This window comes from Pinus tabuliformis, chromosome 9, assembly GCF_031772625.1.
Source record: "Pinus tabuliformis cultivar Carrire ecotype Pingquan chromosome 9, CPIR1, whole genome shotgun sequence".
Classification (NCBI taxonomy): Eukaryota; Viridiplantae; Streptophyta; class Pinopsida; order Pinales; family Pinaceae; genus Pinus; species Pinus tabuliformis.
Window position 1 is genome coordinate 935,898,645 of NC_142307.1, and position 13,854 is coordinate 935,912,498.

The 13,854-nt window shown below is 39.2% G+C and overlaps 1 protein-coding gene across 1 annotated transcript in view; it reads right to left on the bottom strand.

Moving 5' to 3' along the window:
* Positions 1–2,242: 2,242 nt before the first annotated feature.
* The window catches only part of LOC149151831 (uncharacterized), a 45,046-nt gene continuing 33,434 nt past the window's right edge, over positions 2,243–13,854 (bottom strand). The window contains exon 3 of the mRNA XM_089443288.1: positions 2,243–2,677. Within this exon, the coding sequence (XP_089299414.1) occupies positions 2,243–2,677 (435 nt within the window). The remainder of the gene's footprint in view (positions 2,678–13,854) is intronic.

Here is a 13,854-nt window from a genome sequence, read left to right on the forward strand (position 1 = left end):
GAGCATTAAAGCTAATTCTGAAATATCATTCCTTTTTTACTATTTAGATTTCATAGAGAAAACATGTGAATATTTATAACATGACTAGAAAACAATAATTAAACATGAAGAGATAATACTTATTTGGTTCCAACTGTGCACAAGAATCTAGTGAAATGTCTTTAGCTTTATTTCATGACCCAAAAAAACCAGTCCAGTCTTGATTACAATAGCTCCTTAGCTCGATATAAAATGTCTACATAAATGTATTTTAATCCACCCTAATTACTTCAAAATGTGAAGTATTTATACAAAAAATGTTACAAAATATCTCATAACAATATGAGAATTATTCTAGGAAACCAAAAATATCTTCAAGCATGAAGATAGAGATAGATGGAGAACTCCCTTCTTGCTGTCCCTTTTATTGTGATTGTGTTGGCTGTTGTAATTCAAATTTGGCTCTTTCAGTTTATTTATATCTGTGTGCTAGAATCACTCTATGTCTTCAATCTATTGATACTCTTTACCTGCTACACTTTGACTCTGTTTCATCTGTTTTACCTGGTTGCCATATAGATTTACTGCAGTAACTTTATAGTAAATCTATTAATTTCATCCACCATTCACCTTTAGGTAATTTCATCTTTAGCATTTTTCTATATATCTCATCAGCCTCGATGTACTTGGAAAAATTTGGCTTGTTGACGAACAGGTGCTTTATCTCATGTTCTAGAAAAAATAGATTTTCCAAATTATCATATAATACCTTTCCCGTGGGCAGAGCTTTTACCCTTGAAGTACTAGCTTGGCTACTAGCCAACTTGTTTAGTCTTTCAACATAATCATCTTGGGTCATAATCTTGTCGTGGATTACCATAGGACTGGGTAGTCCTTTCTCCCTTAAAATACCAAACTTTGTCATAAATCTATCAATATCAGCTTGGATGTTTTGGCATCTTTTCTCAAGATTGAGCATGAGGTTCCTTTTGGTTAGAATCTTGTTGATTTCTATGATGGTTCTTGTCCTATATTCTATGCCCAATTCATCCAGTTGATACCTATTTTTGCTGTTCAAGAGTTCTATCAATTGGTTGGCCTCTTTAGGCTTGTCTCCCAGTTCTTCTCTTGTCTTATGAATCGCTTCGTTGGCCACTTTTACTAGTTTAGTTTGTTCAAAAATTACTTGAATAGATGGCCAAACATCATTGACAGAGTCAATGATGTTGGCCCAAAGCATTTCCTTCATATCTCCTAGTTGTCGTTGCAATGTCAAGTCCTTTTCAAGGACTTTTATCCTTTCTCCCATTCTTTGATTTTTCTGAGCTTCTTCCTTCTGTTGTATTTGTGCAAGTTTGCAATCAGTTTCCAAACATGACACTTTTTCTCTAAGCTTTTTAAGCTCAGTAGCCTAGATGGTCATTTCCTCCATGGCTTTTACCAATTCAGCTACCTTTTTTGTCAATGTCCATGCGCTTGTAGATGTACCTGTGACTGACATAGTTGTAGCTGGTGGAATCGTTGGTGCTAAGGAAGCAGCCAATGTGGACGGCACTGCTATAGAGACTATAGGAATGACAGTCTGTGGAGTGGTGGCCAACTCACTCTGTCTAGACTGAATCAAATTATCCATCTCTTTCTTTATTTCTTTTAGTTGATCATTCAGCTTAAGGACTAAGTCCATAAGCTCTTCCTCCTTCTGAGTTTCTAATACTTCAGTTGTTTGTGGATGATGCGGAGGAGGAATTTTAAGCTATTTTTTCAATGCAACTATTTCATCATTTTTCTTTTTAATTAGCTTTTCTGCAGCCTTTACATCCTTGGGATCATGTCCCAACTCTATGATTAAGTCCTCTAAGGACTTTATCCAGGTATCCTTGGCCTATGAAGAGGCCTTCTCTAACTAGAATTGCACTGATATATTATTCAGCGAATTTTGGAGCTGATGTGCTGCAATGGCCTTGCTGGTGAATGTAGAATAGACCATTTCCCCAGTCTGTTTGTGTAATTCTATCTAATTGATAGGATGTATATCCTTCGCCAACACCTCAAAATCTATCTTCAGGTAATCTGCTATAGACCTGGGCTGCTGTGTGGTAGGCTTCGTCAAAGTCATCTGCATTTTACCTTCTTTTACATCAAAGGTTGACATTAGCCTTGTTTGATTTGTGGGAGCCATTTTAACGTATTGTGCATAACTTTGGGCCTTCAATCTTTCATTTCTGGCCTTTATTTCTTTGTATGTCTCTCTAATGTCCTAGTTCTATCCTGTTGGAGCCCTGAAGGAGGATACTTCCACGCTCTGTTGTCTCTCTGGCATTTGAGCTTGTGAAGTGGAAGGTTCTTGTGCACCTCTAGAGGGAGTGGTCTGCCTACTTTCTGCTCTTTCTATACCTGTGGTTCCAAATGTTTCCTTTGTGAACTCTTGTTCTAGAAAAGGATTCAACCTTTGCCTCTTGACATAAGTCTGTGCAACAGGTGTGCTAGAAGGACTGGCCTCCTCTCTATCTCTTTTGGGATTCTTCTCCTCATTTAGTGGAGTCTGTATAATAGGAGGATTACTCATGATGTGTTCTGGCTGAGCCAGCTCTTCTGATATGTCTGGTTGTTCTGATTCTTCTTGGTCTTGAGGTCCTGCTTCTGCTAGTTGCTCATTGTGTTCCTGTGTTTCCCTTTGGCATTGGGATTCTCCTGGCACCTGTACAAAGGAATCTTCATCAAGTCTTCTTTATAGATCAATCAACACATTATTGACAAAAATTTCTATGCTATCCCAGTCTACTAGAGCGTTCTCCACCCATTCCAGTTGATTTGCATATTTTTCTATTTCAGGAATTCGGTGGTGGATGTAGGGAGACAATTTGTTTTTGTCTTCTGTTATAGATGAGATCAAAGGGGTCATATCTCCAGATGAAGCTTTGTTTGAGTTTGAGCCCTTGAAGGATTTCCTCTGCAACTCTTCTAGCTTTTGTACAGTTACACACAAAGGGGCCTAGCTAGTATTTTATTCGGAGTTGTGCCTTTTTCTTGGCCTTCACAAAATGTACCTCGTCAAAGTTGATTATTTGCCTGTAGTACTCCAGGGCAAATAATCTGATTGGGAGGTATCTTGGCAATTTGTAAGGTGCCAATTCGCAGCCATATATTTTGATTTCAGTGTGATTTTGGTACAAGTACCAATCTCCCAATTTGTATTGTTTCAACAGTTGTAGGACCCTCCTGATATCTGCACTGATTGTTGGAGGAGGACTTCCTATCCACATGGTTGCTACTGGATGCACAAATAGATCTATCAAATTTGTATAGGTGTATGGAGATTCATATTTGTGGATTGAAGGGGTCCAAAAGACTACTGATCTAGGATTGCCTTTGGTGTCAAGCTTCTGAATAGTGAAGGGAAAATTCTCAGCGTGATAATATAGAAAGAGATGATACAACATTGATGAGTAGTTGAATACTCTCACATTTTCCAATCGCATGAACTGTTCATGCATTCTATCTGAGATGAATTTGGCATAGTCAAGCATGATGGCAGGTGTCTACCTAGGAGTGAAAATGGACATGTAGGCGAGAATAATTTCATCTACATACTCACTAGTAGTATAGCCTAGAACACTGGATATCATTGATATGATGTCTTTTCCAAGCTAAGAAAAAAAGGATGACATGTGAGGAGGGGGATCCTTTGGTATGTGTTTTTCTTCTACAATGTAAGTCTAGAGTAATTGAACAATTTTGGAAAGGGGGATTTTAGGGAATCTGTCAAGCAAGTCTCCAATAGAAAGGGGAGTAAGATTTTGACCAAGTTGCAACTGTAGCATTTCATTTATGGATTCAACGATGATGGTGAAAAGTATTGTCTGATCGAGGGACATCACCACTCTTAAGGTGGGATTATAATTCGCATGATAATAATGAATAATTTCGGGGAAGATATGGACGTTGGGGGATTGGTACTTGGGCAGGTTTGATTCCCAAAGACCTATTTTGTCTGCACGTTTCAAGTAGTGGTCTCTGTACCTGTAGCATAATTGCAATGAGGATTCTTCAACAAAGATATCTTTGATTTGAAAGTCTTTGCTTGCCAACGGGAGATGGTCTAAATCCCTGTGGGGAGTAGAAATTGGTAGGACATTCAATGCAACTGGCGCAGCCATCCTTGGTTCTTGTGGCTTCAAGGACAGGGGCGAAAGGTTTTTTGTCAAATTGGGGGCAAATTGGTTCAATTCGGAATGGTTTGGAGTTGTTGGGCACTTTTTTTATTGAATCACTTAACAACTTAAAGAAATTGAGTAAAGGTTTGGGAATTAAATAAGGTTTCTCAATGATTTTGGGTAAAATACCTGGTTTTGACTCTGAACGGATTGATGGGTGACTTTGAACGGTTTGCATGAAGAACATGTGACTGAAGGATGTTCTGGAAGTTCAGCAGCTTCAGTAGGTTGGCAGTTGGACATGGGTTGATAGTTGCACATCCTCTGGTGCTTGCATGGAGGTCTGAGAGGTCTTTTTCATGATAAAACTAAAAACAATGAGTTTTTTTAGTTTTACTTGCAAGGTAAATTATTTTGGTGGGTACACGGGGAAAGGTACTCTGGAGTTAAGTGGGAGATGAGACATTTTGTCATCTAGCAAGAGGTGGTAAGTGGGTTTAGATCGCACTTCTTTTGGACTGGAGTGGTTTCATGGGGAGGCCGCCCGATGCCACTCATCAGGCGCCACATAGCAGCGGGTTGAATAGTGAAAACAACCATATCGGGCGGGTAAAGGTTGACCTTCGGAGGCCACCTGATATGATCGTCAACCATCAGATCAAATAGGACCTGATCGTATGGTGATTGGGGCGGCGATTAGTCATGAGGTTTAATGGAGGGGTCCAGCTGAGACTTAAGAGTGATGGGATTTAATTAATCATAGATTATGGCAGATTAAGGGCGTGAGGGGTGATTTCATTGGCGGAGGTCAATTATTAATTAACCGTAGATCGGTTAATTAATTCATTTTATTTAGCGGAGGGTTTTGGTTCTTAATTAGTTGTAGATCAACTAATTAACCCATTAATTATTCATAATATTAATAAAGTTTATGTTTCAAACTTTGGGATGAGATATTAATATTAAGGGGTTTTAATAAATACATAGGGGAAAAGGGTTACTTTCTTGCGAGTTAATATAAATAAAGTTACCAGTTAATATGAACGAAGGCAGAGAATGTTTTAGTGCTAAGTATAAAATGAATTCTTTGCAATTTGTTTTTGCTTTTCAGGTAGAAAACATAAAAACTTAGGCTAAGTGTATATTTGTGGGTTTTTGTAAAAATTGGTTTTTACATGGGAGGTGATCACTTTTTTAAGGTTTTATCCTTAGAGAAAGGGGTTTATTAGGGGAAAGTAAGTTTATTTGGGAATATGAGTGAATATGAAGGGGGCTGAATGCTTATGAGGGAACCTTTAGTACTTAGGACCTATAAGTTATTGGGCCGAGGGTCCGGTCCCTCCAGAAGTTAGAGAAATGTTCTAAGCCCCTTTAACTTAAGAGTTTAGGTACTTTAAGACTTTCCTTGGAAATCAGTCAAGTCAAAAATGTAATGAATGAGGAAGGTTAATCAGTTGACTTTGTGTACTTTGGTAAATGCTCAATTTTCATCCATACCTAGAAATTTGATGATGAAGGTGAATGATATAATTTTATCTAATCAATCATCACAATTCTACAACCATTCAACTACTTACCCATCTACTCATCCTACCATTTTTACTTCTCTTTATTAGAGTGCATTTAAGCTGGCAAACCCTTTATCAAAAGTTTTTCTTTTCTTTTACAAAAGTAACCTATCTAAGTCTAACCTTATTACATCCAAGGGCTCAGATTAAAGAGTTGAGCTCCTTTTATTTACTCTACCTATATACTTATCTACCAAGATTAAACAGTTTGGTCATATTTTATTCTCTATCTCTAAGCATAAAATTGAAAACATGAAATAGCCAAGTTTAGACATGTTGACGATCCATGGATTGTGGCAAAGGTAATAAGCTGCACACAATCTTTTATTCTGCATCAAAACTAAATAGTAGTGGCATTCTGTCTTGCACACTTTCACAGTCTTTTTGTTTTTGGGGTTCAATTCTCCTCTTTTTGACCTTTTTATTGTTTTTTTCCTTTGATTTTTCTTTTAGGACATACCCTCTTTACATTTTTTAAATTTTTTTTTATTTTTTTTTAAGGTATGTATATATTACAGATTTAATCTTAGCCATTAAAAAATTATGACTCCTATTGGTATAGGAACCTAACACACTTAACATGTCACCATTCAGTCTCCCCCTCCTCCAACGGCAGAGAAAGCTCCAAGCAAGGAATAGGAAATTGTTCCTCTTGATAAGGGTTTAATCATGGACATATACAATTTGACTTACGATGAGCTTCAGAAGAAGATTGTACAAGCAAGGAAGAAAAAATTTCTGGACGATCTCACATCCCCTGCATTCATCAGAGAAAGGGTGATTGTGACAGACACTAGAAGGAATCCAAATTCCATTGCCGCAGCTAACTTGGCCTTCGTAGGAGCAACAAATTTAAACACATAGTATCTGATGGATGAGAACAAATAGATGGAAAAGAAATTACAAGCTGCGAGGCAAGAAGTTGAACAGATCCAAGCAATGATCCATAACACAACTCCTACACAAGTATATTTGGAAGAACTTAAGGCGGCCATACATCATGAAGTATCGACATTGAGACAAACCAGGCAGAGTCTTTATGAGGAGCTTATCACCATGCATAAAGTAGTTTTTTGCTTGCACGGCATGAAACAAATGTGTAAGGATAATGTTAAATCCCACAAGGCTGTACATACAACCATTGTTATCGTGCATGAGTGGTCAATGAAATACATAGGGGAATTATTTGAATTGGCAAATAAAACTAGGAAATAGGCAGAGTTGGAGACAGTACAAGTTTGGATGATCATTTAGAGTAAAAAACAACTCTCCTCATTCATTGTTGTTGGGATAAGGTCCCTAGGGTCAATTTTTGACACTTTTGTAATAGTTTTATAAAATAATGTAAAGTCTCCACGAAAAGAGGAAATGCAGTGCGAAGTTGTTAAAGGGTCATTAGTCCCTTGTATGGGTAGGTGATAGATCAGTTTTAAGACTCACCCATGGGTCGTGGGCCATGGTATTGTAATGAAAAGGCTATATATAGTTGAGTCATAGTGATTCTAAGAAAAGAACTATGGATAGAACATATTTGTAAGGGCAAGGTGTTAAGGAAGGAAGAGTTTGTTTCCTGTCCTTAGGAAAAAGGGGAAGGCTCCCGCAGTTGAGTGCATAGAGACCTTGGTAAGTCTGCAATTGAGTGCATGGGCCCCTACAGATGAGTGCGCAGGGCAGAAAGAGCTTGTAACTGAATGCTAAATCTAATAAAGATTGTTTTGATCAAATCCATTGCGTCTATGCCTTGTTCCTATTTCTGTTTAAGTTTATGCATCTTTGCTCAATGATATGATTTATATGACTTAATGCTTTATTTCTATGCAAAAAGGATAGATCTATAATGTTTATGCATAATAAGTATAATTAACCTCCTTCACGGAGATAGGAAATACGTAAGATAGATCTGTTGTAGTTTACTGTTCGAAAAGGGTAGATCTGCGCGAAGGCAGATCTACGTCATAAAGGCTTTAGAATATACAGTTCATTGCATGAAAGTAGTAAATCACCATATTTTTTGCATGATAAGTACAGTTAAGTACCTTCGCGAAGGTATGAAGGTCATTTAGATAGAGTTGTAGTAGTTGATAGCTAGAGGGAATAGATCGGCATGCAGGTAGATCTAAGCTATAAGAACTATAGGAATACCATCACACATGCCTCTAGATGCAGAAACCTCATTCTAGAATCCCCCAACACTTCTTCAAGTGAGACTGTAGCCTGTGCTATGCATCTTGTTGCCAAAAGGGCCAGCAGTTAGGGTTTTATTGGTTGGTGTTAATAACTATGAACTTGGGTCAGGCCCCCTTAAGCCAAAAAATGGTTCTGTCGACAGGACTGAGATCAATCTGAAGAATGTGTGATGTTGAATAAGTGGTTCCCTGCCATGAAGGAAATTGAGAAGTGTCTTAATTGCAAGCAACACACATTAGCAGCTCAAGAAAACAAAAATCCATGGTTATCCAAGGAGCAGTGGTTGAGTAGATACCTATACTCAGACGAAACCAAAAACTTTTTATGTTTCTTCCCTAGCGAATTGCACGAGTGGTTGTCTAGATTGGTGGACAGTCAGGGTACGTGGAGACTTGATGGCCCTATTGTGTGGACTCTAGATTTGGTGAGGCACTTGGAAGCTTCAGAAAACAACATCGCACAAGTCCTTGATCACTGGATTGATCAAAAACTCGGAGCATTTGTGACTGAGTTCACAATTGATACAACTGTCAGTTACAGTGAAGTAGAGTGCAGGCTCTTCAAGGGACCATGAAGTAAGTACTTACGATCTATGAAAACTTGGATTAAGATGTTTTTATATGAAAAACAAGTTATGCCATTACCTTTATGTTTGGGACTATGTGAAGTGGAAAACCTTTCAGAAGGGACACAAAATCAGGCTCTAAGTATAGTCAGTCGATCGGATCCCCATTGAGCGACGATGAAGGGACAATCCTAAGTACACCCCAGAGTACCATATAGTTGATTAGGCAGGGTATCCTACCAATACCTCATCCATCCACTCCACCTCCACTGGATACACCTACACATTCACCTCCACCTCCACCTCCACCATTCAACATGGCGAACTCAATGAAGATGCCGATTTTTAGAGGTGTAGGGAGTGAAGACCTTGAAAAATTCTGTTTCATTGCAGGTATTGTGTGGACAACACAACAGATTACAGATGATAACATTAAGAAAGTGTAGCTGGTCATGACCTTACAAGATAGAACATTGACATGGTAAATCAAGTGCCTAATGCGACGTTGGCAGAAACCCAGTAGGCGCTAAATAAAGAGTTTAGAAAGCATAATTCAAAGGTGCAGTTCGTAACTGAGTTCAAATAAATTCAAAAAAATGTAACTGATTCGTCCTAGGATTTCAATCAGAGGTTGAAATTCTTGATCAGGCGGGTCAATATGGTGATTATTGATTCCTAGCATCGGGGCTAGTATATCGTGTCACTCTTACCACACTTAAGATTTCCGCTATCACAACAAAAGATAACAACCCAAGCAGAGGTTGTAGAAATCATGATGAGGTTGGAAGCCTCACCAATATAGGATATAAACATTGGAGTACAGCAGATTCACTCGCAGCTAGAAATCCTGCACTTGGAGTTGTAGAGCCTAAAGAAGGGAAAGGAAGCCTAGCCTGAGGTGTGCGTGAAAGTTTGGTGCTTGAAATGCAAGGGCCATGGTCATGATAAGGACCATTTTCCGGTTTATCAAAATTATCTTATCAGGGGGGGGGGGGGGACTATCCCCTTAAAGCCAAAAAATACTATTGGGCCGAGCATAGGAGCAACACAATGGTGTGATATATGTCAAGTTACAGGATAGCACACAACAAACAATTTCCATTTGCTCCAGAATTTTGTACAGACCCCTCAACAATTATTTTGTGATTTCTACAAGTATGTAGGCCATGATGAGAGGCATTATCAAAGTTATGAATTCATGATGGATAGGACCCCTACCTACTGAATGCAGGCAGAAAATCAGCCTCAAGAGTAGGGCGCGGGTGCAACATGTGGAGGATTGCAAGCTCATGGAAGAGGAAGAGGAGGAGGGGATGGCAGAGGATGCAGACAAGTTATTTTCTATAATTGTGGTGAAGCTGGACATTTCACGTGCAACTGTCAGAACTCTACGCATCCATCATGTCAATATTGCAAATAGGTCGACCATGTGATAGAATATTTCCCTATCCTCATAGAAAATATGCAAGAAAATAAGATGCATACCCAAAACCTTACATAGAACATCCAGGTGATGAGGGCAGAGCCTTGCAAAGAAGATCATAGCATAAATATAGTGACAAGAAATGGTATGGCCATAGGAGAAGGCAAGGGAAAGTAGCTTGAGGCTGAAGTTTGGGTGCGTAAGGCCACCGAGAAAGGAGTAGAATTTGACCTTAATAAAGCTAAAGAGACCTTCATGGAAGTAAAGAAGAGCTTCGCTAAGGCCTCCACCTCAGGAAGTCAGGAGAAACTGCCAGAAACTAGTATGGCACATGAGGTAGATCCTTCATTGTTAGCCACTTTTCTAAAGACCTGTTTGATGTTGTTGCATGATAAGAGGGTAGTAGAAGGACACTACAAGGTAATAGACAACTGTGTTGGTAATATTAAGCTTCCTTCATAACAACGCACTATAAGGAAGCTAGGTAAGCATAAGAAGTAGACATTGCGCAAGATGAGGCTGACCGCGCAGATAAGAGAGTATGAAATGGACCAGGTAATCTTGGATCTGGGGTTAGATGCAAATGTGTTGCCTAAACAAATGTGGGAAAGGATGGGGAGACCTGCGCTGCAATGGTATCCTATACAACTACGCATGGCCAATCAGCAGAAGATTATTCTGATGGGGCGATTATATGGTGTGATGGTAGATATTGAAGGAGCAAGTGCTATGGCGGATTTTGAAGTAATAGAGATAGTAGATGACAACAATTTGTATCCTGCACTACTAGGAATTGATTGGATTTTGACATGGACATGGTAATCAACTTGAAGAAGTAGAAGATGACTTTTGAAAGGAAGGCGCTCAAAGTTATAGTGCCACCAGACCCTTGCCGAGGGAGCATGCTATATAGAACTTGTTTGTGATTTTTTGGAGGATGATGATGATATAGATGAGATATGCAAGATAATGGCATGAGATGAAGATTGAATCAATCCTACGGCCAATGGCAAAATTGCATGTGACAGGGATAGTTCCTGTACCTTAAACTTGGATGAAGAGCTCGAGCACTAGCAGAATCGATTGCATGAAGTATCTACACTCTGATGCAATATGATGACCAAATCACTACAGTGTGTCTCAACCAAGGTAAGAAATCTTCCACATTATGATGGTTTGACTAATGTTGATCTGTTTTTGGATGAATTTGAAAGGGAAGTTCCTAAAGAACATCGCTTCCAAGCGCTTAAATTGGCACTGTGCGCTACACCTTCCCATTGGTGGGGTACACACAAAGAGAACTTTGTTGGCTGGAAGGAATATAGAAGGATGATGAAATTAAGGTTTGGATATGCTAATACTAGGATGACTGAGAAGTATAGTGGGAAGGATGATCCTCGTGAGCATTTGACGTGGTGGACTAGAGCTTGGGGAGCAAAGCCACAACCAGAATGGGTGCATAAATTCTATCATACCATAGATACAATCCCAATTAATTAGTATTTGGAAACATAGCTTCACCATGGGACATCTTAAGAGAAAATTTTTTACTGACGTTCAACTTTGAGGATGGGTTTGAATGCATTGATGAAGTGCTCCAGGAGATAAAAGTCGCTATCTTCAAGACACCTAAGGAACCGACATAATGGACTCAGCTAGATTGGATTACACAGCTGCACCATGTGCTAGAATGGTATAATGTGATTGCTAAGGAGGAAGAAGAAGATCCATGGAATATTAACATTCCAGAATTAGAGGGAGAGTGTGAAGTTGAAGGACCTCAGATAGAGAACCCTGATGTAACAGAGCCATTGAAAACTCGACAAGTAAATATTGGATCTGGCACAGAACCTAAGTTCGCGAAGATAGGAGACTATTGGGACAAAGATACAGTTGATAAGGTGGCCAAACTTCTGCATGAATACCGGGATCTATTCCCTACAAAGTTCTCAGATCTTAAAGGTATCATAGGAGATTTGAGCGTAATGAAAATTACCTTGATACCTGACGTGAATCCCATAAAGCAGAGACCTTATCAACTCAATCCAAAGTATAAATAAAAGGTGTGCAAAGAGCTTGATATGATGTTGGACTCTAGAATCATTGAGCCAGTAGAAGAATCTGATTGAGCCCAGTGGTTGTCCAGGAAAAGAAATGGCAAGGCAAAATTCGGATATGCGTAGATCTAAGAAAGTTGAATGTTGCAAGTGTGCATGATCTGTTTCCAACATCATTTACAGATGAAGTGTTAGAGAATGTTGGAGGACAGGAGGCTTATTCATTCACTGATGGTTTCTCAGGATACTATTAGATTACTATCGCACCATAGGATCGCAGCAAAACAACCTTCGTGACAGAATGGGGTTTCTTTTAGTATACAGTAATACCATTTGGGCTAAAGAATGCACCCGCAATCTTCTCTAGGGTAGTAATCGTGGCGTTTAAGGAGTTTATTCATAAATTCTTGGAGGTTTATTTTGATGACTGGATTGTGTTCGGATTGGTGAAGCACCATGTTGCAAGTCTATGCCTCATGTTGGATACATGTTGCAGGTACTAGATCACGCTGAACTTGAAGAAATGTATATTTTGTGTGCCTTTTGGAATTTTTCTCGGCCATGTAGTATGAAAGCATGGATTAATGGTGGGCCCTATGAAGATAGCCATGATTGTGAATTTAGAAGCCCCCAGGAATGTAAAGAAGTTGCGGCGACATTTGGGAACACTAGTTATTATAGAAAATTTATCAAGGCTTATGCATAGATAAGTGCACTGATGGAAAAGTTATTGAAGAAAGACGCAACATTTTTTTTGGATGAAGCATGTTATCACAGTATGGATGTACTGAAGGAAAAGATGGTGATTGCACCGATTTTGGTGTTCCCAGATTGGAGGAAAGAATTTCATGTTCATGTGGATGCCTAGTGCATTGTGCTAGGTGCGGTATTGACCGAGGCAGGAGAGAGAGAAATTGATCATCTGATAGCCTTCGCAAGTAGGAAACTGCTAAAGGATGAAAAGAAATACTCCACTATAGAGCACGAAGGGTTGGCGATGGTCTATGCGCTACAGAAGTTTGAGCATTATTTTCTGGGCACACACTTCAAAATGTACATAGGTCATTCTGCGCTGAAATACCTAGTCAATAAGCTTGTGTTGGGGGGGAAATCTGCAAATGGTTATTATTGTTTCAGGAGTATAAATTTCAGGTGATTGTGAAACCTAGAAGGTTGAATGTAGGACTAGACCACCTATCCAGGATCGAAACAGGTGAAGAACCAACTAGTTTGGAGGAAGGATTCTCATATGCGCAGATCTTTGTTGTGCGCATTGCAGATGATCATTTTGCAGACATAATTCAGTTTATGACTACTGGAACAACTTCTGAAGGGTATTCTACTCAGCATAAGAAGGAACTAGTGGTCCGCACTGTTGATTTTTCTGTTATAGCGGGACATTTGTATAAGATGGGGATAGATGAAATCTTGCATCGATATGTTCCAAAGTTTGAGCACGCTAGTATCCTCGCGGAGGCCCATGGAGGAGTGGCAGGAGGACACTATGCATGTAGTGAAACCACGAAGAATATTCTATGCGTAGGGTTATGGTGGCCAACAATGCATAAAGATTCTAAGGAATTTTATGAAGCAGGTGATGCTTGTCAAAGGATGGGAAAGCCTTTGCACAGAGATGAATTTCCCCTAAACCCTCAGGTTTCGCTACAAGTATTTGAAAAATAGGCAATTGACTTTGTAGGTTCGATACAACCACTAGGAAAGAAGATAGGCGCATCTTACATTATTACTGCGACAAAGTACTTAACCAAATGGGAAGAAGCATAATCGGTGAAGGATTGTACTACTCCTACCACTGCAAAGTTCCTATTTGAATATGTATTAACACGGTTTGGGTGCCCTAAAGTATTGATGAGTGATAGGGGTACACATTTCTTGAATGAAACAATTAGTGCCATGCTCG